General features: G+C 49.0%; 1 protein-coding gene across 1 annotated transcript; it reads right to left on the bottom strand.

Moving 5' to 3' along the window:
• Positions 1–4,102: 4,102 nt before the first annotated feature.
• efna1a (ephrin-A1a) lies at positions 4,103–16,377 on the bottom strand. The gene is made up of 5 exons (XM_011609434.2): positions 16,064–16,377; positions 6,566–6,861; positions 6,021–6,086; positions 5,808–5,903; positions 4,103–5,691 (listed from the first exon to the last, which is right to left on the bottom strand). The coding sequence occupies exons 1-5, from the start codon at positions 16,159–16,161 to the stop codon at positions 5,564–5,566; spliced, it is 684 nt and encodes a 227-aa protein (XP_011607736.1). The 5' UTR covers positions 16,162–16,377; the 3' UTR covers positions 4,103–5,563.
• Between the last annotated feature and the right edge of the window lie 11,168 nt (positions 16,378–27,545).

Raw genomic sequence — 27,545 nt, forward strand, 5'->3', positions numbered from 1 at the left:
TCCTCGCTTTCTTGTCCTGTGTTGGCAGTTCTGAACCTAATCAAATGTTGGGAAGTTATTTCGTGGCTGGGCATCTGTGTCTTAAAATACTGCCTCTGCTCATTTTAGGAGCTTCCTGCTGTGCGAGAACAAAGCGCAGCATAGTCAGAGACATCATTATATGGTCTCAAAAGCTCCAACGGTTTTCAAACAAACGCAAAAGAGTCGGCAGTTTTCTGTGTGCAAGCTTTGCCTGTTGTGCCATTTGGCTGCAACCCCCATCGTGCAACGCTACAGAACCCCCCCACGAATGTCTGCAAGCTGTTGCACGAACAGACTGGATGAAAGGCAACCTGTTATTTACCAGAAAATCTCCTACATGTGCAATTACACCAAAGGCCTCCCGTGATTGGCAGTTATGTTCCTACTTGTAGTTAATCACTTTTTTCATTGTCATCACTTTCCCCAAATCTCTCTTTGAACGCATCCATCTGTGTGCTCTTTCCTTCTCTGCAGGCAGTCAGAAGAAAGTCTAAAACAGATTTGGGCAACAATTCAAACAGGCAGGAAGAGATCAGCCTATGTGTAGAAGCAGGCCTGCGTTTTCTCTCTAACATTTCAGCACAAAAAACTCATCTCAAACATCCCGTTACAGTTACGGCCGGCGTAGGCGGCGTTTCTGGTCATTTTCTCCCACAGCTCAGGCGGTTACAACGCTAGAGTGACCTAAAATAACACGAAGCTATACATCAAGCACGTGTCTCCAGGCCGATGTGTACATTTGTGTCATCGACGAGGTTTAGAAAGTCGACAACTGTCTCCAGTTTCACTGCAACGAGCCACCACGAGGTTTCGGGTAAATATGCAGAGGAGGTGCAGAAGGATACTATAACGAGGAGTCGGAGAGAGGCAGCGCCATGCCCACATACGTGGCCCCACTCAGACTTTGGGCCGCCATGGGAAAAAAAGGAAGGACATGATTTCTGGAGACACTGACGCAGCTGAGAGTGAAGCCATCTCAAGATTCGGAGAACCAAGACCAAGAAATGATAGGCTATCATGCAGAAAGGATTTTTTCTCCACCCACACGTTTCGCAACAAAACCTCAAAACCAGCCAGCGAAGAATGGAGTAATCCAGGCTTAAAGCTGCAAGAGATGACGATTTTATACAGATAAAGGAAAATATGGCAGATAAAGACGATAAAATATAACCGAAAACTAATGTGGAAGCGTAGAAGAATGTGACGTCGACTGCACAAGATTATGAATCATCATCTTTTTTATGAGTTGGAGGGATTTCATCTTAAAAGAAAACAGTACTTGATGTTAGCAGCGTTGCCACGCTGCTATTATCAAATATTCTGTAGCAAAGACCAAACACATCAGGTTTTGGATTTAATTAAGGGGTTTGAGGCAAATAATGTGAAATTAAAGCATGTGGTGGAACAGCAGAGATATCTCTGGTGTTACAAGGGCTGAGTGTGTGTTTGTGTGACACACAGCTTTCGGGAAGAGTCCACACCCCGATTGCAGGCAGGAGACCAACGCGTTCCCTGAAGCCTCGACGCGTTCAGGAACTCTGAGGTGTTTCCATCCCATCATTCCGGCCTGACATTACAGCCGCTCGAAGCTTTTACAGAACTCGAGTAAAAGGAGCTTTTAAACAATCCGCCACATTCAAACGCCGCTTAATCCTCACAGGCAGTCCATCATAACTGCTTTAAAGCCCTGGGAGCGAGTGAAATGTCATGGGGGGGTCGTCTATTGTTGCTCATGAGCAGCTGCTTTGATAATTACGGGCCACCGTTGCTCAGATCCAGGTCATCGTGGAAGCTTATAAATGCTAGAAATAGCTGTAATAACATTAGATAACAGTGCAGAGGCCGTGTGAGGTTTACCAGAAGACTCTCGGGCACTTGTCGCCACGCGTCCTGCTGGTCGTGGAGCCGTGCACGGAGACGGACCAGCTGGACGTGCTCGCGGCGCCGAGGCCTCCTCCCAGAGTTTACAGACGTGCAGCGTGAGCTGGTGTCTCAGGGCGATTGGGAAACATCACATTGATTTTTCTTCTCATGTATCATATAAATATGTCATGCGTCAACGGCTTGGAGCTCTGACTAAAAGAGTTTTGCATGTTTTTCATCAAAAACAGTTTCTTTTTTTAAATATCCGCAGGAAAACAGCTAACAAATACTATCTGGAAATCCAAGCCACAAAAATGTATTTCAAAGAGAAAAATAACTTCAAATGATGGTCAGACACATTTATTTATTTATTTCCTCTTTTATAGTTGCAGTTTTTAATTAGACGGCAGATTTGTGATTGAGCCCGGCCGTCAGAAACTGATATAAAAATCATGAAATGCTTGGAGGAAGAGCACAAGAACAATGTTTTAATAAACCTTTCACCTCGTCCTTTAAAGACTCCACCTGTAAGCTAACTTTGAGGGAGCGGCTGCATTATTAGCTTTTCCTGCTACCATCCGAGCTGCTACTTAAAACAGAAACGTGTGTATTTTTGCATGTTAGGAGCATTAGTGTGTTTGTCTACCCGGTTGTGTTGTATTTGCAGACAGTGTTGACAGTAAATGTGCTTAAACAAACACGCACCCACATGGACTCTTCCATGTTTTTCAGAAAAAAGTGATTTTAAGAGTTAAGAGTTGCGGTTATGTAATTGACCCAAAAAAAAGTCGTTGCCCTCGAGATGTTCTTGTTTTTCCGTTAGTTCTGCTCGTCGTTTGAACTCCCTTCCCGTTCAGAACCGTTTGGAACGTCTACTGCTGCTTTACATTTACTCGGGCTGGGGCGGGTGGAGGGTCGTGTCCGGACGAGTTACTGGCCAGCGGTGCCTCTGTTAGGGGTGGGGGGGGTTAGGGGCCTGTCCGCCAGCCCTTATTTACAGCCGTGCCTTTGAAAACATTGGGGAGCTGTAAGGCAGTGGCACCAGATTTTGGTGTTACAGCTGTTTTAACTGTCACGGCTGTAAAGCTCCCCTGGGGAGGGAGGGACAAGAGAGCGAGATATTTGAACAATGGCTTGACATGAGAGTTTCAGACAAGCAAAGTAGCATGACTGAGGAAAAGAGAAGGTGTTTGTGTTGGGGTGTTGGAGGCTTGCCAGGAAGTTGAGCTATGGGCTGTTGAACGATCCCACCTGGGTTCCATCTTCATTGCAAAAGACAACCTTAATGGCAGAGGACGCACAGCTCCAGTCTGTTTTCTCTTTCTCCTCTGTTTACCTGTCTAATTATAGCCTCTCTCTAGCCACATTGCTCTTTATTCTGCTCAACGCCTGTCACATTAGAATGTGTTATTATCTGCGCTGTGGAGATCTTTGCGCGGTTATCAAAAGAAGAAGCAGGCAAGGTTTCCTTCCCGAGTCTTTGGTTCTTCAGATGAATGACTTGTCCTAACTGAAAATAGTAGGATGGACTCACAACAGCGAGCCTCCAAAATATGCCATCATGACACTTTAAGAGCAGCGCGCTTGTGCTAAATTTGGTTGCTGTATTAGCATCACTGACGCTAATAAAGATTGACAATAGGTTGTTACGTGTGAGCTCCCATTCTGCCAAAGTGCCGAATCTGCTGAGGTCAGTCGAATTAGCAACTCGGACGTGCGGCGATATCAGGTTTGCTGTGATATCACAGCCCACCACCAGAGCGATCAAGACGGCTTGGGTTCCATCTGGGGCAGCTTCCAGCCTATTGTTAGCATATGCTAATATTTGGCTGTAACTAAGGCACAAAGGAATGCGGCTCTTAAGTCTTAAATCAAGGCGGTGGGCAGGGACCGTTTTGACCCGATGATGGCGCTAAGTATGGAGATTTATGAGGGTTCATCAAAGGGCCACATGAACATGTGCTGCAAATTTAATGGTAATTCATCCGTCCTGTATAGATGTGGGGACATTTCACTCCAAACCACATGGCGAAGAGGAGACGTCAGTTGATCACTTAAGTCATTTGGACGAAGCCTCCAGAGACTCTGAATTTCTGTCTATAAGTTCTTGAAATACCTCAGTCTTTGCCAAAGCCGTCCTCCGCCCAATGCAACACCCCCGACACTGCCATCTCCGGCGCCACGCTGCCATGCCTCCCATTTAATCAGCAGCAGACTGTTCTGGTTTCCCAAAAATATCCTTTTTTTATTTCACATGAAAAATTCACATTTAGCATATTTATCAAACAGGTCTTTATATAATCTATGTATAGATATATATTTACACATATTATACACTTTTCTTAATTACACATGTACAAAATTCAGTAACAAGTACTCAGATTTTTAAAAAAAGAGACTCTGATGTCAGGAACTGTTGTACATTGTTGATCAAGCAGCGGTGGGAAGAAATGGTCTTGGCAACTGTGGTTGGTGCCGTGTCTCGCCTGTGCTTCCGTTTGTGTTGACCGGATACTTAATTATCTAAAACTGTGACGTATATTCGGAGTGTTTAAAGAGCCGTTGTCCACGACAACCACCGAGGGAACGTGATGAACCTCTCCAGCGTCGTGTCCGAGACGGGGGCGCGACCCAACGACTAGAGAAGTCCAGCCTCTCGCGTCGCCGGGCGTTTGCCTTGGGCAGGACCCCCCCCCCCCGACATCTCACCTCATCACACATCCTGACTCTCACTTGGAACTCACACATTCTTACTTTCACGCTGCTACTAAACTACCAGGAGAGCAGGAAAGCGCCCCCCCCCCCCCCTCCCTCGCCAACCGTAAACATTTGTTTTTGTGATCACACGGTTCGTACGGTAACACCCCGCTGCAAATGGGATAAATTATCTTCACAGAATGTACATGGGGCACCCGCCAAGGGCGGGGCGTGTTACTGTATGTCATCTCATCATCGCCTCATGCTTTTATGGCGCGCGTGCGGTTACGTGTGCGCTCTGGAACGTGTGTTGGCGTGCCCGTGCTGCGCTACAGCTCACAAGCACATGGCTGTGTTTGCAGAGGAGCGGTAGTCACGGCGACGGCATGTCTGTCAAATGCTACATTAAGAGGAAGTAATCACTAAGAACAATTAATGCCACTCAATACTGTTATAACAACTATACGACACATAGCACACGACACTGGAAGGTCGGATGGTGTACTGGTTGAGAGATGGCTGATCTTTGGCTCCACGCTTGGGATTGTGCTTCCTTTGAAAGCGGTCGTATCGTTGCCGCTCACTCACAGTTGCTTTCTTAGCTCCCGAGTGTTCTCTGGCCTCTCCTTGATGTTGCTTTTCTAACGCCACTCCTTCATGTTTTCTTCTTCGTCAAAAGAGGTGCTTTCTTCGAGAAAAGGCCCCGGAAATCACAAAGGCGTGATGGCCTTCCAGGAGGAGAACACAGTCATCTTCTGAAAAAGGAGACAAAGCGCACATGCTTTGTCTCACGCGCTCCGGGTTGCTCGGCACGCTTGGTGCAGACGAGTCCGTTTGTGCTTTGCAAGCTCGAAAATCCGTCCCTGTGGCCAGCACTGGGCACAGGAAACCTGTCTTTTGAGTCAGTGGTTTATCCCCACAGACTGTCTTCATCGTAGTCCCTGAAGAAAATGTCTGCCAGCAGCAGTCCTTTCATGTGCTCTCAGTGCAACAATAGTAGTAATGAAAATGGTCCCAGCAAGGCCACGGCTGAGAGAGAGGCGGCCGCCACGGCGGAATTGGTCCGTACGCTCTTCTGGACGTCTGGCAGGACCACCACCGGGTCGTCTGCTGGAAGATCGGAGAGGAAAAGAGCAAGTCAGAGCCGCCCAGACACAATTCCTAATGCGCCGGGACAGCTCAGAGGTCAGTGATGATTACAGAGGACGGCGGGTTGGTCAACATACCTGCAGGCAGTCTGTTGGATGGGTTGTGAGCCCCACCCCCAGCTCCAACATCAGCCCCACCCGTGCCTCCTTTGGCCACTCTGGCCTCTTGAGAGCCTGAAGGAAGGGGGATGGGGAGCACAAATTACGATAAATGTTTTTGTCAGGGTCTGACACGACCCCGAGGGGTCACTATGCTGCTCTTGTCTTAGCCGGGAGGGCAGGTGAACTCACCATCGGCCGCCACCACATCCACCCGGAGCCTGAGGCAGTCTTTCCCATGGTGGTGCAACGGTTTAGCTACATGGCAGAGAGGAAAAAACACAGGTATCAACACCCGACTAACGCACGCCCCCATGCACTCACACACACACACACACACACACTTGACAAGAGAGACACAGGACAGAGGCGGGGACAACTTCAAGACGCCATCTGTGACCGGGAAAAATGCGTCCTGCTGTTTATCTAATTACAGCCACAGTCGGCGGCGACGACGCCGCTTTTGCTCTGCGGCGGGAGTCCAGCAGGGCACGCTTCGAAAAGAGGCGTCAGTAAACCGAGACTCCGTCCCTATCTGGTTTCAAGGAGTTGGCCAGAAACTCCAGCACAGCGAGGCGGGAACCTCCCAGAGGTGATAACATCTCCTCCAGCCTACGTCAGCAGCTCGTGAGGATTCTACTAGCACATTTCGGGCCGGTTGGCTGCGTCCGACGGCCGTTTTCACGGTCATGTGACGCATAAACCACCACAAAAGAAGAAGGCAGGAAGACACTCACAGATGTAGTAGTAGCTCTCTCCCTGGCGGAACTCCTTCCCTAAAGTGAACGGAGTAAAACGCTGGAACTTCTCGGAGAACTTCTCCGGGGCGTGAGGAGCAAAAGGGTGGCCGCACTCCCATCGCATCTGATCGTACGACTGCGGCTTGCAGGAGTCGTAGTCCCCGCGCTCCACCATGTAGAGCACGTAGCGCTCGGCGTCCAGCTGCGGCACCTCGCCCTCAGGGTAATGGGGGCAGACGATGTCCAGGTAGTCATTGAGCCGCACCTCCACGGTGTAGTCATCCCAATGGAACCTGCGGGGGAGGTGCAGAGGGCAGGACCGGTTATTCAGGTGTTTGGGAGGGGGATCAGCGAGGTTATGGAGCTGCAGCTGCCATAAATATAAGCCTGAAGACCGGTGATTATATATTGATTGACTACACACTGGTGTACAGCAGGGAAATGAAAGGGAAGTCTGGGAGTTCTGGGATTGATGGATCAGGAGAAGCAGGAGTGTGATTGAGTGTGTGTGTTTGTGTGTGCTGGACAATTAGGACAAGAGAGATCTGCAGCCGACACGCACATAAATATGCATGAACGCGATGCAAGTGTAGCTGCTTTGTTTTGCACATTGAGTGCACATCGATCCAGCTTCCCCGAGGAGTCCAATGATGTTTACAGAGAAACATTAGCGGTCGGTTAGCCGTCCAGCCAGGAGATGAGTATTGACATCTGCGGCGCTGCACCCACACCCACACTCTCAACCACACCCACACACGGAGCCAGACGGCGCTCGGCAAAAATATCACTGGAGAGAAAGCAGAGACGCACCTGGAGGTTGTTAAGATTAGAAATAAAGGTCGGGAAGACAATCAGGTGCACGTAAGGAGTGTGGTGATGGTCTGTAACTGTCTCGCGTCACACTCCCTCTCATTATAAATACTGAGACAGTCAGACTGTCTGCCTCCCCTCCATTCCTCCCAGCATCCCTCCCTAAACTCCTCCACCCTCTTTATGACGGCCTTTTAACTAAACCAAACATCCTTCTTTTTCCCTTGGACCTTTGACAAGGAGCACTCTGAGAAAACTTGTGAAACTTTTAAGCAACAAATCAAACGTCCCCGCAAACACGACTCTATTATTACAGCGAAGCTGCATTAGCTAGAAAAAACATCTTTAGTGCACTCAGGCACTTTAGGTTGGCTTGGTATCAAAAGTCCAGCGTTCCCTCGGGCTCACGGGCTTTCTTTCCGAGGTTTGACAAGTTTCTCTGGAGCTATTGTCGCTAGAGGTATTTCAGCATCTTCCCTGTGCCCTGAACTGTAAGCCTGGTCCTGGGTCAGCTCAGAACTAACGCTCCCCATCAGCCATCTATCAGCAGCCTGGAATGGTAGCAGGTTGCCTGCAGCACACACATTAACTCCCTCAGTCCCATACATCACCCAGCTAATGCAGTGGCTACCTACTGTTCGCACCCATCAAACCCACCCCCACCACAAACACACACCTCACCCCCCCCCCCCCCCCCCCCTCTCCGGTGCTGAACTCTCAGTTTACTCTCTCCTGTTGTGGATCTCCACGGGTGAGATTGGCTGAAATCCGACAGACCTAAATATTTTCAAAATACACAAGGAGAATGTGTGTCTAATATAGGGCCTGTTGCTCTAGGAATCAATACGGGGACGGTTCGGGAGGCCTCTGCCGATGGAAGAAAAAAAAAAGAGCTGCCAGCTTGTGCGTGTGACTTCAGTTACACACTGCTATTTAATTATATATGCCGATTTCAAGGAATTTCTCCGAAGCCTCTGGTGACCTGACGGAACACCTGGAGCATGGGAAAAGCTTCCATACGTAGAAAACCAACATTTTGGGGGCATTTGTCTGACAAGGACCATATGTTTGACAAGCGATGAAAGCCGGCCGGCACGGGCCTCTGCTGCTTGTTAGCCCATGTTGTTGTTTGTATCCAGGGGTCCCCTGGTACCCCGCGGTTTAGGGGCAGACGCCAAGGCTCCCAGAGAGCACTGAAGTTGCAGCCCCCCCCTTCTCTTTTCTTCTTTGCCTGATTGCATTCACTCAATACTGATGAACAGATTAGATGGAAATAGAGATCACAACGTGGGGGGTGGGGTTATAATGCAAGTACCTTCTCAACACACAACTGCACTAACTCGGACCAACTTGCGCTGGCGTCGGGTGCGAGGGGTTGAAAACCCGAACATGGTTTTGCCACGGTTCAGGCAGCTTATCTGTAGTTCGCCTTCCTCCATCGGAACAAACACCGCCGTTGGCCTCAGCCCGACGGGGGTTATCTCACAAAAACGCACAACCGTTTCAGGGGAAAACACTGCCAGATCACGACTGTGTGTTTGTCAGAACAGGCTTGGGGGGGGAGCAATTAAACCACAAAAAGGGCATTAAAGTTGCCCTGGAGGGGGGTAATTATGCCCTTCTGTTTCCCACTTTCCAGCCCCTTTAGGCGGAGAGAGTTTAGGGGGAGTCTGGGGGCATGAATAGACGTGGGGGGGGGGGGGGGGTCAAAGGGCTGAAGTTGGAAAATGGCTTTTGAAGTTTCTCTCAGCAGTAGTCCTACAGTTGCCTTCCAAACGCCACCGTTTCGTGCACCCTCCCCATTCTAAATGTGCCCACAGTGATGGAAGACCTCGCTTAGCAGAGGGAAGAGAGGTTGAATACAGGCTCCAGGAGGCGGGCGAGCCTCATTTTATTAATAGCAAATAGATTTAATGATCCCGTTGCCTTTTGTTCCCCTCCAACACCTCAGCACTGAAGCCTTCCACACCATCAGCTTCATTAACCAGGGGAGCAACACACTTCAAGGGATCTGAGGCCTTTGAGTGAAAAGGTTTAGCTAACAAAGTCAGATCTTGTCACCTTTGGTTTAGCAGCTCAGAGAGCACCACCTTCTTTTCAGCCTCCACCTTCCGGGCTGATTCTCTCCATCCCTCCCATTGTTTATCAGAGTAATCTCCGTTTTAATGAGCGTGACGACTCAAGCCCGGGGAACCGACTCGCTCCAGGATGATTAATGGAGCTGCATGCAACAATCGCCGGTGTCCGTCATAGCACGAGCCACTTAGAACGTGAGAATGTTCCTGTGCAGCGAGGAATCCGGGAGTAGGTTTCACTTATGATAAGGCAGATTTCAAAAATGCCAGTAAGGAACAGCGACAATAGCCAGGGAATGTGAGTCGGTGGCATCGGTGGACGCGAGTGTCGAAGCCGATGCCAAACAGACCACAGGAACTTCCTGAACACTCCTTTTCTTTCACCCAAGACGGCACCTTTGATTTACCGGAGCCCCTTCAGGAGCAGACGTCTAATCTTTTTTTCTTTAATCTCTCTGACCAGCGTTTTGCTTTCTTCCCAACCTCTACCCCCTTCTTTCATCCATCCATCAGCCTCTCATCTCAGCACTCTATCGCCCCGTGGAATGCTGAACCTCTGAATCCAAGGGGCCGCAATGTGGATCAAAGGTCGGACAACCGCTAAGTCAGCACCCCAGAGTTTTATATACAAGCAGTCAGCAAGAAGGGGTCTCGAGCGTTTTAAACTCCACATACTGCCGGGAATCGCTCTCTCTGAAGGTCGATTCGGATTTTTTTTAAGACCCACAGCAGCCGCCATCGAACAAATTCATATACTTTAATGACCGTGTCATCTAATAAAAGAAGCTTTAGCTTAGCGACCCCCTGACCACATAAACATGATTACTTTTGTCTTTGTCTTATACACACACCATTAATGTGGCCTAAAAGGTGACTGGCCCCTGTCATAGATGAACGAACTGGAATGTGAGGACCACCTAATCGGCTCATCCAAGCCTGGATTACTGGGTGGAGCAGAGGCCGAGCTCGGGTCCATTCATCAGCACCAGACCCTGCTTAATATGGGGGCTTATAGTAGACACTGAGGCCCAGAGCAGGGACTAAAGGCCGTGGACAGAGTCAGGGCTGAGGCAAGCTGGATGGACCTTGTTTAAAGCCTCACTATTGTGCTCACACGGGAGGGGCTTCCCAGCTTTCCAGCGGTGTTTTGGTGTTTTCCATATGATGTATTAAGGATGCATGAATATGCTTCCAGAGTGCAACGCGAGAGTAGTTAAGGAAAGGCTGAAAGCAACAAGGTGGATCTCTTAAAGTGACAGAATTAGGGAGGTGGCACATCAGAGAGGGGACAAGCCTTTCTGAGATGCATCATCAGCTTTGTCAAGCTGCACTGCAGTGTGTTTTTTTTGTTGCAACCATTTATCTACTCATCCATCAGTGTCAGTCATCCCCTCCCACTCCCTGTCTGTCTTTCATCACTCAATAAGCAAACCAGATCCTCGTGTCAACCCTGGAACACCCCCGTCCTGGACCGAACCAATCACAACTTGCCCCGATGGCATCTCAAATATGCAACTTCTTGACCTGCCGTTTGCAGAGCTGTGCACAATGCACAATGCGCGTGGGGTTGACTCGTCATAGAAACAAACACGGTGGGATTCCTTTCACTCCCTCTCACCCATTTTTGAGATTTTTCAGCCCTTATGCTTTGCCTCATGCAACGTTTTGCCACCATCGTCGGGGTGGATCCCTGGTCAGCCCCTGTTGCTGCCCCACACAGTGATGAAAAAAGACAGAGAAATATTCCCTGATCCCTGTTGCAGTAAGAAGGTTTAGAAAATGTTTTATGCTCTTTCCAACTGTCTTGCAGCTTCTCCTGAGCTATCGAAAGGTCAACAATGACACAACATTTATCATGATGCTAATACCTGTACAAGAAAGTCGATTTGGCTTGATTCATTTAGACAGGATGAACCTTTTGTGCTCAACCACATTCTGTGCTTGTGGGTTATGAGTTCCATATAGGAAGTCCTGGATGACCTCTAAGTATAGACCATACAGGATTATTAAATTGGTTTTTTAACGGATAGATCTTTATTACTGATCACAGCAGTGGGGGCGTTTCCACAACTGCCCTCTAGAGGGCAGCAGACATATTTGCACTCCGAATCCAGACGACAAATGAGACAAAAAAGCGAGATAAGTAAGAAAAAGCCAGACAATTACTCTTATTTACACAACAACCAAAACACAATGGGCCATTTTCAGAGATATAATCTCACAATCGCTGCCTAATTCCTCCTCATCCAAACACAGTCAATGAATGTCACCAAGACTTGACAAACAAGTCTGGAGGACCCCCTCCCCCCCAACACACACACACACACACACACACACACAAACCCTTAGTAAAGGAAAAGGGGGATGTACATGTAAACTCTCACTTGTGTTTTAGTGTTTGTGCAGAGCACAACAGAGAGGAAGATCACGCGGGAAGGAGCAAGGGAAGTCTGCTGCCAAGATAAGGAAGAAGCCCGAGGATGGGCACTGGGGGTGTGGAGGAACACTGGCCGGGTCGGTTCTACGACCCCAGACAGAAACCGAGAGTTGACAGCGAGACTGGGGGAGCGGGCGTGAGCTCCGTCACTACTAAAAACAATTCATCACTATCAATCACTGCTAATCTACTTATTTACCCCCCCTCCAATGTGTCCACTCTCATTACGAGACCGGGAAGTACAATCAACTCCCCATCGCAGACATTTACAGTGTTGCGTGTGCTGGTGTGTGAGAACCTCATTGTTTATTGTGCAGACAGGATACGCTGTTTTCCCGGGAAAAGACACAGCCAGGAAGCAAAATACTTCATATGGGAACACGCTCAGCAGAGAGCGCACAGGGTAAGTGACAGCGTGCACGCGGGAAATTAAAACCTTTGTCCCACGTCTCCACCTCGTACAGTCAGTCAATAAAACAGGGCCTGCCCGTTACGCCACAACCACATGTGGGAATACTGAACAGGAAGAGTCAAGGGGGAGAAGGCAATAATCGGAGCGTTGTAAAGTCTCCTTACAGACGATTAGATATAGGCGTCACTTTAAGGATGGCCGAGGCTATGAGACGATTACCATTTGTTTCCCATTCCGAGTATTTTCTCCCAGATTGAATTCACCAAACAGATTACAAGGCCAGATTAAACGGGGGAGGGGAAATGCAGGGTGGGAGAAAGATGCCGATAGAATTGACTGAAGGAACTGGGAGGGGGGGGGTTAAAATGAAGAATGGATTAGGAAAACTGGGTGCTTTTCGAGGAAAGTAGCTTCAGATCAGATTACTGGGGAATTGCAGAAACTGCTTACACACTGGACCACTTAATACGACGCGTCCACATGTTTCAATCTTCTGGCTCTCTCGGTGCGACTGCACGTACGGGAGGTAAGAGGTGGTTAAACACTACACGTGCACCTTTTCCCCCCTCAATGCCAGTCCTGTCCTGTCATGGTCGGCGTTCCCAGGTCGAGTCTATGCTTTATTTAAACACTGGGCAGATGTGAGCAGACCAGAAGAAAGAGAGAGAGAGAGAAAGCAGTCTGCTGAAAATCTGGGCTTTCATATAGGCAGAGAAGCCCGAGTGGGAGATGGAGAGCGTGGAAGGCGTGAAGAAAGGGCCACAGTGCCTCGTGAGGGTTTGTTATGGGTGCCAAGAACGATAAAAAAAAAAATTCCACACCTCTTAGCGTGCCTCCCTCGTTTCCCGTGCTCTGAGAGCCAGGACTGGAGCGGAGGAAATAATAGACTGAAAAGGGGCAGCTTGTAAAGTTGAGATAAAAGCTGGTGGTGGAGCGAAGGGGACCCGAAAAGACAGGAGGGGGCAGAATGAGAGCTTCCCAGCGGCCCAGCCGTGGCCGTGTGAAGAGGGGCCGGCCTGAGTGGCAGCAAGTATTCAAGGACCACCGCCGTGACAGAATGACTGACAGACTGATAGAGGCTGTGCCACTTCATCACACAGCGAACTCTGACCCCCAATCAGTCACACCAGTTACTATTCTCTTTCTGAGCCCCACCATGAAAACCATTCCCCAATTTGTATGGGAGGCAACACAAAAAAACACCCAAATTGATGGCATAGACCCTGGAAAAAACAGTCATATGGATGATAACACCCTAAATAACGCTGCCGTTTGGGCCAGAACAAGCTGAGCAATTAAAAAGATTAAATACCAGTAACGTTGCTTAATGTGGGTGGGTGGGGGAAGGGGGGTACTTTTACAGCTTTGCTGCTCCCAAAACAACTACTAGAGCTCTCATGGTACATCAGACGAGGATAAAATATACATCCCAAAAACAACAACGTTGCCAAAATAAACCCGATGCCATAGATGAGACATTAAAATGGTGGAAGGAGGCCACAGAACCAGGATAAAAAGGGAGGCCTGGCAAAGAAGGGGTGCAGCAGAGAAGGCAGAAAGTCGGGCCTGTGCTCATCCGCTTATGAAACAATAGAAATAGCAGGTTGTTGCCTCATATTTCCGATGCTCCGGGGAGGATTTTAACATCAATCACAACTCCGAGGTCCATGTGTGGACGGCTCTATGTGTGAGTCACACAACTCTGGTTGCACAGTACAAGTGAGCTCTGAGACACACACACACACACACACACACACACACACACACACACAGAACCAAAAAAACACGTACCTACACTGGCATGCGCCTCATTTCTGGGAACGGACCGGTGCTAGTGATTAAGCTGTTGGCAGCCACGTCGAAAGGCTACAGATATGCTAACAAGTAAAAGGTCAGAAAGCACCGGATCTCTTACTGTCAGGAGAGATCTCATTCATGCTAAAACAAAGTAGCCAGTAAAGCACAGGAAGAGCCGACCTTGGAAGCCAGCAGAGCCCCGGGTGGGCTGGAACACATGCACTCCGGTGTGGTGAGCAGGGAACACTGCGCAAGACTGTGCGTGTGTTTTTAAAAAATCCCTCGACAAGCAGGGGGAGGAAAAGGGGAAGGAGCCCCTACCGCACGGTCCAAAGTGATCAATCTGAGATCTGTGTGATCAACGACAGCCTTCATCGGACAAGAGCGGGGGAAAAAACTCATTTCACGGGAAAGGGATCGACGTTAACGCATCGTATCAAGTAACGGGTCAAAGGGTGGAACAGATTGCAGGGAATGATGAAAAGAACCAAATGAAAACAGAAACTCAGCCTCTTTTCTCCGAATATAGGATTAAGAGCAGCCAAAGGGAGAGATTTAGCACAGTTGTCTGAAAAAAGCAAGTGTAAAGAGATGGATTACTAGCACACACACACACACACAGACACACACAGACACACACACAGAGACACACACACACACACACACAGACACACACACACACACACAGACACACACACACAGATACCTGTCCATCTGGAAGCAACAGCAATGGTCGGCGAGATGTTTTGTTACTATAATTACGACCGTCCCAGAACCAAACATTTGGGCGACCCGACCACATCGGGCTGGGCGTAATCCCTATTCGAACATCGGAATCGTCGCTCCCAGACGCCTGTTTGAGTCGGGCGCTGATTGACTTCGGGGGCGTCTGGTGGGCTGATTGAGAGCCCCCTGCTCGACGGTCCCTGGAGTCTGTGCTCGCCCGTCCACCCAGTGTGTGTCTACATGGGTGTGTGTTGGTGTGTACGCTTGACCCTGCTCGTACGTCTGAGCACTTGGCCATACCTTCATCAACCATCATCCTAATTGACCCCCACTTAGACCGAATGGCCCCTAACCCACACAATTTGAGCTCCGATTTCTCCCCCCATGGAGCCATTCATCTCTCCCCCACAGCGTGACCTACTGGGCAGGCTTCAAGTTACATCCTCCATCTCTGTCATACACCATCATTACTTGTTTTACCATCTCAAACAGGAACAACTTCGCCCCCCTGGCAGCTATGCGAATTCTATGTGGTCTATCTGGATTAATCTTGACCTCCCAGTCCAGACAAGGGTTAGCACCCTGTTAGTTGGGACAAAACCAGTCCTGTTTGGAATAATGGGTCTTCATGGGGGAGGAAAAGAGCCAACTGTAACTAACAGTGGTGGTTTTGTTGCTCCGAAATAATGTGAAGGCACGAAAAAAAGAGTTTAACTTGAGTGGGATTAAAGTGGAGTCTTTCAGGTTTGGAGCAATACTTGGAGGTAATCCAGGCCGATGGAGAAATCGGATAACGCGGCATCCTTTCAATCAAACCCTGTTCACACCCGTTCATAGGTGCCAAGTGTTAACGAGCTCACTTTCTATCCAGAAAGATTAATCGGTGACTTTTTAACCCGGCGGGCGTAATCCATCAGCACGGGCGCCGATTGCGAAACGGATCAAATCGGCACAGGTTAAAGGAAGCTTTGCAGGTAAACAGCACAAAAACACAAGTAGGGGCCCAGGAAAGGGGGGGGGGGGGGGGCATTATCATAACAGCAGCCGACCATCACAGAATCATCACAACGTTAAATATGCAGCAGCAGCAACTATTCACATGCATGCGACGTGCAACACGCAGATGCGCCCCGCATCAAAAGACATGCAAATCCACTTTAGGACGATTCTGTTGAACACAGGGTGAAGGTGCACTCGCATTCACACGTGACGGAGCCGAAACGAGGGCAGATATTTACTTCTGGTTGGTGCTGTTCCAGTAGACGCTGTGTCGCTCTGCGGTCCCAAAGCAGGCGCAGATGCTCACGACCAAGCCCGCAATCCAAACCAAATCCATGGTGGGGACGAGGAGACGAGGTGCGCAGAGGAATAAAACGCGAGCACGTCGCCCAACGGAACGGGACTGGAAAGTTCACGGGAAAATCCCTCCGTGCGCAGGAAAAAGGGGCTAAAAACGCGACCGCAGAGAGTCTCGCAGCGAACAAGTGAGCAGATCTGGTAGAAGACAACGAGTAGAGACCACATCGACCCGATGACGCGGCGACGAATGAAAGTCTGCTGCGCTCGGGCTGCTTTTGCCAAACGCCTAAATCCGCACGCCCCGCCCCCTCTGCCGGATTAGCCAATCAGAGGACTGTCCGAGAGACGCAGGTCTCCTGTGGCCGCACCTTTTATCCCCCCACCTTCATCATGGCCACGAAGTTTGAGCATTTATTTACTCTGCGGCTTGTATTTTAACGTTCACCTTTAAACAAGCCACATAATAATTTAGTCGAAAAGTCAGCAGAAAATGTTTATTTCACGACAGAACACAGTTGTATTGAACGCCATATCACTCAGTATCAATCAATCAGAGCAATAGTTGTAATAGTAACAGTCATGATGTAGATTTATATGTATTGTTATTATTAGACCATTGTTAAATGTATACAATGTTACAAAAGGGAAGGCCGACTATAGCTGTCTTCCACCCAAGTTGCTCAGGTGAGTGAGTGGAAGGCTGACTGCTCGCCCTGCTCACTCTTATCAGTGTTTTTCGTGCACCGCCCTTTACCTGCACTTTGGCAGCATGCAGTGTGTTTGCTCAGTGATTTCTTCAGGTCAGTCACTGGATCTTACATGTTTCTGTTACTTGCTGGGGCTTTGTTGCTTGTGAATACAGACATTAGTTCACGATCACCTCACACTCTTTGTGAGAAACTGAAGGGCAGATTTATCAGGGATATAACAGCAACAACAAAATAATAAAATAAGAGGGAAAAATACTCATATCAACATTCCAATATGAAATGTGTTTGTTCAGCCTCCACGAGTCTGCCAGGAATCTCTATCCTTCTGTGCAACACTCTGACCTTCCAGGATTCCAAACTGGCCTCTAATGATCCAATCAATCAGGGACAATAGTGAAGCGATGTTGAATACAGACATGCAGAACCACAACAGCAGTTGACACTAGTTTCCCTGTTTTAGGTGTCATTGATGAGTGTGATCAGGCCCCTGTGAGGACGTGGTCCATTTTGGAGAAGGAATAGAAAAGCAGTGGAAATGACTGATGAAACCTGAACGCAACACTTAATCTGAAAGGCACGTGATAACAAAGAAAGGAATACAGGAGGATCCGCGCCGCCCTACTTTGGCTTGAATCAATCAATAGAGTTTCATATAAAACCTGAAACGGCTGTTTGTTGTGAAGCAAGTTTAACCACTGTCATTAAACCATCTAATCCCACGCATGTGGCGGTTATATTAACATAATTGCTAATACCTGTTTGTTTTTGTCTGACTCATTTTTGTCTGTCACTCATCACAGGTGTATTCATCTGTCTTCTGTCATCTTATTCCTAATTAATTTTATGGGGTGAGCAGAATCACATCCCAGCAGTCTTTGGGTGTGAGGCACCGTCCAACCGGTCCAATCAGAGGTCTCCTAAATTCTATTTTACCTCTGAACTCCGCCTAGTGTTGCTTTTGCCCTGGATTCTATTCATGCATGTAAAAAATGTTCAGGGTTGTTTCAGAGCGGTGAGGATGCAGAACAGCTCCCATGCGTGCTAATTGCCAAGGATCCATTTTCCCATGGCCTAAACGTGCTTTTGGTTTAAACAGGTTTTATATTCATGAAGGGTTTCCTCTGGTCTAGTCAGGAGATGGAGAGGCAGGCCGCATTGCAATCAAATGGAGTTTTGGAAAAGCCGTGACATTTATTTACGAAGTTTGTCTGACTGAATAAAAAGGCGTCTAACTTCGTATCGGTCTGGAATACCAGCTGACTAAGGAACGAGATGAAGCCAGAGCTCGGCCACAACTTCTTTCATTTTGTTTCACATACAGACAAATATGGAAAAGCGTCAGGCTGATCTCATGTGCCTGCACGTGCACACGCAGCCCGTGCACACACAGAAAAAAGGACTCATCAAAAACCTTTTCACCTCACAACATTGCCAATGATTCTGGGCTGCAGCAGGAAAGCGCCGTGCAGAAAACATCAGAAAATGATATGGAAAATGATAGGGAAATAGTGGAGCTAATGATAGGGAAAACCTCCAGCGTAGTGGAGGCACGTGAGCTCCACCGTCCAGAATATCCTTTTCCCCGCATCCAATTCAACCAGAGTAATTAGATGATGTCATACGGCTGCACTTTCTGTGATCCTGCAAACATAAATCAAAACAAGAATTCCTGCCCCCGTTAAATATTAAGGAAAACCCGACTGCGTTGAACAAACAAGGTGCCGGGCAGCTGCAGGACGTAACTGTGTTTGACGTGTTCAGAGCACGTCTAATCTGCCGTGCAGGCTCTAACATTTCATCTGGATGACCTGCAGCTGACTGATACGCGCCGAGCCGTTGCCTTCGTGTCCTCTGCTCGGGACCGCTGCCATTTCCGCCTCGCTCCCCAACATGGCCGCTGAAGGAGAAGCGTTTGGCTCCCTCACTGTAAACACAAAGAAGAGCCTAAATGATAGACTGGCGTCGGGTTCTCAACCATCACTCCCTTCCAGATTATTTACACAAGTAAACGGCGCTGGTGGAGCTCATTGGTGCGCTTCCGACTGTGGCTTTTATTCGATGGGGCTCCTCAGTTTGTGCCCTTTATTGTTAGTCAGTGCAGGTCCTCTGCTGAACTCACTGGCTCATAAAAAGTCCTCTCTGTAATTAGGTTCATGGAGGTTCGTCTCTGCTTATAACACAGGAGACATCTCAGCAGCTGGCTGGTGACAAATGGCTTTAACCTGCTCCTGCTCTCACACGTGCACGTGTAAATTGATTCAATGTTCAGGTGAAGGAAGCTCAAGGCCGTCAGTATTGGAAGTGGCTGCCCCCCAGCTCCTGAGTACTCACAGCAAACCAAGACCTGGTTGATCGTGCGCGAGCGCGTGCGCAGAGATCTGTCTGCCGGCCGTGAGATCAAAGATCAGGTGGTATTACTGGTGACAGACGTCCACGGAGGCACATGCACACTCACACACGCACGCACGCAGACGCACAAATATGTAGGCCCACGTATCCAGCGTACGAGCCAAAGCAGGAGACAAAGAGCAGCTGAGAAGAAGGCGGATGAGGAGGAGGAGGAAATGCAAACCCAGTGTTGGATAAGAAGAGCGTAAGACCTAGCATGAAGGCAAAAAGCGAGGAGGCGTGCGAGATGAGAGCGGTGGGCTTGAAAAAAAGATGTTTTAAGAAGGACAATATGGAAATGACGAAGGCTACAACGGACACTTTCCATTGATAAATGATGAGCATGAGATGTTCAACACACAGGAGAGACATCCACAGGAAGGTTAATACTGGGGGGAGGTGCGAAGGTGGAGGGTTTAAAATAAAGCGGACAAAAGTCTCCGTGTTTACTCAAGTAGGTTTGAACAGAGCGAGTGCAGAAGAGAAACTGAAGGAGGAACCGCTGCCAAACGAATAGGAGGCGGCCGAGAGAGTGAGAACAATAGAAATAGAGAGGAGAGGAGGGACAAGGTGCAAGAAGGAAGCAGTTCTTCAGAAAAATGCTTCACTCTCTTGTTGCATTTAGAAAGTGAATCACTCTCGATGTAGTTTGGCTTCAACTTTTACAGAAATGTAAAATCAACCTTTGATGTCAATGTAAAAGTTCCATGACTAATGTCCACTCATTTAAGATATACCGCCATAAAAAAAGGGAATTATAGCAGCAAAGTGTTTCCAAACACTGAAGGAATCAAATCTGACTGGAATGGGAATATTCTAAACTACCCACAGGAAGGAAAAAAAAGGGAACAGAGAAGACAGCTCAAGGAAAGCTCCATACTGCAGATAAAATGTGTTTTCAGAGGGGAAGGATGGAGAAGAAAAAGATAGAGAGGATTAAAGAGAGTCCATGACCCAGGGAGGATAAACATTCCTGAAAATAGAGGTGAAAGTGAAATGTTCCATTATGATGCGCTGGCTTATGAAACCAGACCTCCTATTTCTGCCGTCTCCGCTTTACAAATGTCAGTTTCAGCGTCAGAAGTCCCAATATAAGAAACAGCCGGTGAAGTCGCATCCGAGGGGGTGAAGTGCTGGGTGAGCACGGAAGAAAATAAACGAATAGACGAATAGACGAAGACGGGAATGGCATCCGAGCCTTCTGGTCCCGCCGCGCCACTAACGTAAAAACTCCGATTATGTAATTTCTGGAAAAGGGAATGTGCCGTTAATAGTCTTGATTTTGGCAGGAGCTTCAAGTCAAGTCAAAGATTTGAGGATTCCCAGGATTTGGAATTTAAAAAGATCAAAACAGACATTCCAAGCAGCATTACACAAAGGCTAATCCACAGCGTTACTCTGTGAAACCAAGGAAAAAAATAAAACTGGACAAATTGGTTGGAGAAAGGAGGATGGAACCGGGTCAAGAGCAGGCAGGTGTGAGAAACAGGAAGTAAAGAACGGAATGCAAAGTGTTTTTAAAGAGAAATAGACAGAAGGAGCCGTGGATCCCTCAAAGGCCCCTCAGTAGGGATGAGGGCAGTTCCACCGACTCCAGCAGCCACAAACAACCACAGGACAGAAGAGGCGAAGCAGGTTGTGCTGAAAAGAAAGAGCTCTTCTGGTGGCAGACTTTACAGTTTGTCCTGGGGGGGGGGGGACCACCCACAGCTTCTGTTTATGCCCCCCGCTGGAGGAGCGCGGCCCGCTCACTTTCATTAACCTGCTCAGTAAATTATAACACCCAAGTATAATTACCAAACACAGAGCCGGTCAAAGGGGGAATGAGATGATATCGATTATTAAGTCGCCCGGCAGAGCGGGTGACCTTCGGCGGAGGGCAGCCGCGCGCCTTCGGAATTGTTCTCCAGTCAGTCCAGATTCTGGAAGCAGCCTTTGTTCCAGACAGGGAAGCTTCAGTTTGACGAGCCGAGAGTAGCAGCAGCCTGACCGCCGCCTCGCAGGAGGCAGCGGCGGCGAGCGGCGAGCAGGACGGCGCTTTAGCGTCCTCGTCAGTGGGAGCTGATACTGGGAACCTCATCTGAGTGGCAACATCTTCTCCGAAGCTTTGCACGTCCGCTGGCTTGTGTCTATGAGGGATGTAAAACGCCGTTTGATAGCAATTACTCCACCCTCCATTCCAGCCGGCACATGTTAGCACTCGGTCCCGTTCCGCGAGGCTCTTTTACTGCCTCTGACCTCGCTTCCTTTTTTCCACAGGAACAGATGCCCGTCTGCTGAGGCACTCTGCTACCGAAGCCTCTCTCTTTCCTAAGAAAATACAGAAGAAGGAGCGAGGAAATGAATTTTATTGCCCCATTTTCCTTCCCTCTGTTTATTGACAGAGGCAGCACGCCTGCCTTCTGCTGCTCTTACTTAAAAAGAGGCAGGGAAGATGAATTTTACAGCCTATGGTTGTGTTCTCCTGAGGGCCTCTGGTCCTCCATCTACTGTCTCATCTTCTGCCACACTCCCTCTCTTGTTACTTAACAGTGATTTGAAAAGAACTTTACTGTCCAAGGCCTTTGTCCCTGTCCTCAGGACCACATCTCTGCTATTGTCTCTTCCCTTTGTAGCTGTAAACAAGGAGAAAATCAATTCTACAGCTCCCCCCTCTCAGCTGGATAATGGAACGCTCCCATCACAACGGAAAACACCGGAGAAGTTTCCTTTTCTCAACCCCTGAACAATCGTTGATTTTTCTCACCACAAAATGACACTAAGGGTGAGACACAGCTGGAGTCCGTACGTGCGCGTGCCTGAGGTGTCGTGACGTACGTCACAAAAGCATTAATATTTGTGACCTACTGAGGCACCTATAACTCACGATTTTTTCAATGTAAATATGGGAATTCTGGAATCTTTTACATTCCCATACGTGACCTCTGACTGAACGAACGAAGGTTGAATCAATCTTCTAGGCTCTAAAGTTTTACGGCCCCCTGGGCCCTCTGGGACGGAGCGACGCACTTCGCCCCTCTGCTTCCGCACCGCTACCCTCTCTGAAAGCCCGCGGGTGGATTAGCATACAGGTGGCGCCCTTTGTGCGGTCGGGAGGCACACTTCTGCTGGATATCGCCCATGTGTCCACTGTGCGCGCCCACCTACGGAGGCATTGTGACGAGAGCGGAGGCACTAAAAGGTCACTTAAGATACGGCGCCCTTCTGTTGCCACGCCCTCTCCGACGCCTCCTATAGAAAAGGTGAGGTCATTAGTCTGGAGTTGGACTGGCGAGTCTGTACAGCGGCGCTGGTCGCATCCAGACACGAGTTCATCCGGCTGTTCCTGCCATCTTAAACGGGGCTTTACTGAGACGGACTATTGGAATTATTGGCATATTGCTAAGTTTTACTCGCTTTCTTCAGAACCGCTCTCGATCCCTCTCTTCCCCCAAGACGTGCGCTGCAACCACAACCTCTTTTACATGACTAAACACATATCTGCTGCCCAGATGCTGCCCAGACCCCCCCGCCCCCGCCCCCGCTCCTCTCCGCCCCCGCCACACACCTCCCTGCTCCAGCTGCCTTCCTCCACTTGTGGCCCGCGTCTCCAGCATCCCATTCATTAACAGCTTCTTAATGCTGCCAGATGGGTCGACTGTAATTCACGGTGACCTCAGAGCAGTTGTGTGTGTAGCTGTGTGCGCTTGGGTGTGTAGGTGCTCGTATCCACCAAATCTGCACATAGCAGGCAGATTTGCTTGTGTGTTTTAGTGATTACAGCAAATGGGGGAAAAATAGGCTTAACATAATGAGACAGCATCTATGATTATTTGGATATTCTCTGGAATAAACATATATGCAAATACGTTGGTGCCGATCTTCCTCATCACACTCTGACTTTGGCAGCAGCGCCTGACTGTAATAAGTCATATTTCAGCATTTTTGATCCACTAATTTGATAACAGGATTGACCTCAGCTGGAGCGCTGCGGTTTATCCGCTCTGCTCTCCGTCCCCCCCCCCCACCTCCGTCCCCCTCCCCCCAGCCTGTTGAAATAAGATGTCAGCAGCTTGTTGGGAAGTCCCAGCATCCAGTCAAGCACTAACATGTGTGCGCCGTGTATGTTTAGATGGGATTGTTTGGATGCTCTCGAGCATGTTCCATGCCCAAACCTCAGTTTCAGTGGAGGCAGGCTCCCCGAGCCTGCCTCCACCCCCCCCCCCCCCCCCCTCCTACTGGACTGTGGAGTATCGATTTCCAGCATCTCTCCTGGAGTTTGAGGAAGGGTGGAGGTGGTGGCAGTGATGGTGGTGGTGGTGGGGGGGGGGGGGGGGGGGGTTGCAGAGGTTGCAGCAGTTTTTCTGGCTGCCTATTTTGCCAAAAGCAGCCTGTTTCCCAGGGTCAAACTCTCTCTCTCTCTCTCTCTCACACACGCACACACACACACACACACACACACACACACACACACACACACACACACACACACAATGCTCAGGCTAACAAATGCATGACCAATCCTCTTGCCGCTACGGCCCACCCGCATTTGGAAGTGAAACAAACCTAAAAAGCAACAGGAAGCCCTGGCAGATGCAACATCTTATATTAAAGACAAAAGGGGAACGATTAAAACGTTCCCGGGATTCGGAAGCAAAGAAATCTCTGTGATTTAAGGTAAAGCCTGCTCTGTCATTTAACGTCCCAGAAATCTGACCCCCCAGAAACCCTCGATGAACGACCCAGAGACAATGTTGTTCCGAAATGACAAACTGACGGATTAAGAGTTTTCGTCTCGTCGACGCTTCCACGGCGTCACGTTTCCTGCCGATCCTCCAGAAGTCCGCGTACAGTAAAAATACACCCTTCGAAGGCCAGTCAGCACTCCTCAGGGCTCCGAAAACACAGGGTACCCACATCGCCTGGTAGCAGCACCATTTCTATTTGCGGAGACGTGCGTGTTGGGTAACAGTCAGGCTCCGGCGGTGGGAACGGTGGCGAGGGATTGTGGGAAGGAATCTTTGGGGACTTGCAGCGCCCGACGGTCGCACCTTTGAGCACTTATTCCTAATTACTTCGTTTGTGCTCGACGCTGCTAATGGCTCGCAGACGTGACACATGCGAAGAGGCTGGGGACGACGGAGCGGCGCGGGTGGGGTGGGGGGGCGTAACAACAGACAGAAAGTAGTGCAAAAGGAAGGCGGAGCCGTGCAGAACCCGTCACATGTAGCGACACCCTCACCCACACATGCAGGCTAAGTACGTTCCCATCACTAGTGCCCCCATAAGTATATGTATGTGCGAGTGTGTCCTCTCAGAGTTGACCACAGCAACAGTTGGCAAGAAGAAGGAGCCCCGAATGTGTCAGTGCGGTCAGGTCAGGGGCCTCGTCTTCCTCCGCTGGACTTCTCCCAGCCTCCCTTTGTCCCGCACGGATCTTGACACGGCGTTCCCTCCGTCTCCCAGACACCCCCCCGAACGTCCAGAGGTTCCTCCCGACGCAACTCCGCAAACACGCGCAAATTTTGGGGAAAGAAATAGAGAGCGGGATAAAGTTACCGAGCAGGAGGGAAAAGTGCATTTGGAAATGTACACACGCACGTTTTAGACACACATAAACAGAAGGAGAGCATTTGTGGTGCGTGTTTGCACGCAGGACGCCTCCTTTTGCTTGTGTCTCCACGTGAGGGCCAACGACACACCCAGGAAGACAAAACATCTCGGTTTATCTGTGACAACAGTGACACTTCCAGGAGAACGTTCCTCCTGCACTCACGTGCACAGCGTGAACAATAGCTCAAAGTCAATTCTGTGGATAGAGCGTCAATAAAAAGCCTTTTCCCAGAACCTGCTGTGATGATTTCCCCCAGGCTCGACCGAAACGTGATTTATTAAAACCCTTTTAAAATCGAATCGACGCGACAGAAATTTTAGTAATCAGATTAAAGGCACTCTGCGCCGCCGGGGGCAGGAAGGCAGGAAAAGAATGGAAATGAGAAATCCGGTTCAGTTCATCTGTCAACTCTGATTTGGGGAGAGTGTCGGGTGTGAGTCCGGTCAGCAGTGGGGAGCAGATCGGGACGGGAGCAGCCGTGGAGCTTCAGAGGGGAGATCCATCACAGCAGCGAGGGAGAACAGCCATTGTTGGGAGGCGAATGCCACATGACCCCGTCGTGCCTTCCGACAGGAATGTGTGTAATAAACTAACACAACGCGCGTCATTAAACGGGACTGCGTGCAGGCGTGCGTGCGCGCCGGGCGCGTTGGCAGCGTGCAGCCCGGGAACAAGCGCTCTTTCATCGAGACCGGTTTACGGGTCGTTATTAGCGGGGCTGTGATGAGGAAATGGCGGGATTAACTATAATTAACCCGGGATTCCGTTGACAGTCAGAACAAACTCTGGGCTGTCGCCGCAGCGCCTGATTTATTCGCAGGCAAATGCAGCTGAGTCTCGGCCAAAAATACTTTCACCGTGAAGCTTAAAACGCTTTGGCGCATGAAAGGAATTCTCGTGTGTTGTCAAGTTGCGCTGGACCGAGAATTGTTGGTTCGAGTTCCAGATTGGCTCCGGCTCCCAACGGTTCCAATAAAAAACATGATTTCCAATCACCAGGTTCCTTTTGATCATTTCCACACACTCAAGGAAAGCTTTTTTTTTTGGAACAGGGAGTTTTACATCTTTGGTTTGACTTTTGCCGTGCACACTCCCCGGTCTTTGCGTGCGCGCTCGGGAAACATTGTTAAACAAGTACGGTTCCAATTTAATGTTCGCAATCTGCCGGGCGCGCGCCAAGTTTCCCGGAATTCAACCTGCTCCATCCATCTGATCAAGTGTGCATCAGCTGTGGCTTGGATGATCTTGGGACCTGCATCCCACAATGCATTTCACCTTGGCCAACGACGTCAGGAAGTGCATACTTCCGGGTACAGATGTCAAAGTATGTACTCTACAGGTTCACAAGGTGGATCGTTTGGAATATTTTACCTGCTTCATTCATCCTGTCAACACTAGAATGAATCTGGTCAGTTCAAATATGTCCACAAGCAACGATTCCAATCAGATATCAGCTTTTTCCGTAGTTAGAATGTATTTATTCCGACGGTGACTCCATGAGCGTCTGTCTTAAATAAAATCAGTCCAAAAGCCACATTTGGCTCATCTTGCAGGCTTAGCTCTGACGCTCGCTACCTTTGGGCTATTTACTTTACCTAATGAGGGACGCAAGAATCAAGACGCCTTTAAACATTTGGAGTCCACATGAAACGCTGCTGCATCACCGAGTCAGGAGAATCTAGTCGATCGTCACGGTCACATGGCTGGATATCATGTTCTCAGTGATGCACTGACTCATCCAAACGGTGACTGTGGAGTTCAACTACAGGCCAGACAACCGGACGCATTCTTGTCTTGCTAGCTGGCACGGCTAGCAGGGCATATTCTGTGGAAAAATGTTGAACGGCTTTGCTCTGATCTTTATCGGTTCCTGTGTGGACCCACAGAGATGTTGCTGAGATGCAAACGTCCATGTGGTAAAACGAGATATTTATTAGACGGCTGGAATTTGTGTCCATGTTATCCCCTTAAATTTATGCTGTTTGTTTAAACGTTAAAGGTCGGATCCAACGGTTGCAGCTGTTTCTAATCATGGCGAAACGTTCAACAATAAGGGGAAAAAAACCCCAAACGTATATATTTTTTATTATTTTGGATGCTGATAAAAGAATCAGGCTGCGATAAATCTTCACGTCGGCTGATAATCCTGGAATGAAAATGATTATTACTGTGAAACAACATTGGCTTAACGCCGCCCCGGACTGGCCCGAGGGCCCTCGGCCGTGTGGGCCAAAGGGACCCGGTTTCAATCAACCGATGACCCAGTTCTGCTTGACCTACTGCGAGAGGATGTGGCGAAGGGGGCTGAGGGCATCGCCACAGCGACAGCCAGCTTTTCATCACTCTTTCCTTCGCCCGTCCAATTAGCGAGAGCATGTTAATGCTAACAAAGTCAGACAACCTGAGTACAAATAAAAGCTCGTTACCAACGAGGCCAAAAAGAACTTCCCAGTTCAGTCAATGGAGAAAATCCCAACTTCATAATAAATAAAGGTTTATTTCTTGCAGCCAAGCTCGGTGCATTTTTGTGATGTATCGTTCCCACTTTAATGGCTCGCTGCCCTTTTTCTGTTTAATTATTGAGCAGAAATGAACGTTTGTTTCACTTCAGCGTGTGGGGCTGCGAACATGCTCCTGTGAACAAATCGGCAAAATGAATCATCTCATAATGTGATTCTAACGATTGGTAAAGTTAAAGGGAAAAGCTCTGCGGGCTGCACGTAATGTGGC

Source organism: Takifugu rubripes, chromosome 12 (assembly GCF_901000725.2).
Source record: "Takifugu rubripes chromosome 12, fTakRub1.2, whole genome shotgun sequence".
NCBI lineage: Eukaryota > Metazoa > Chordata > Actinopteri > Tetraodontiformes > Tetraodontidae > Takifugu > Takifugu rubripes.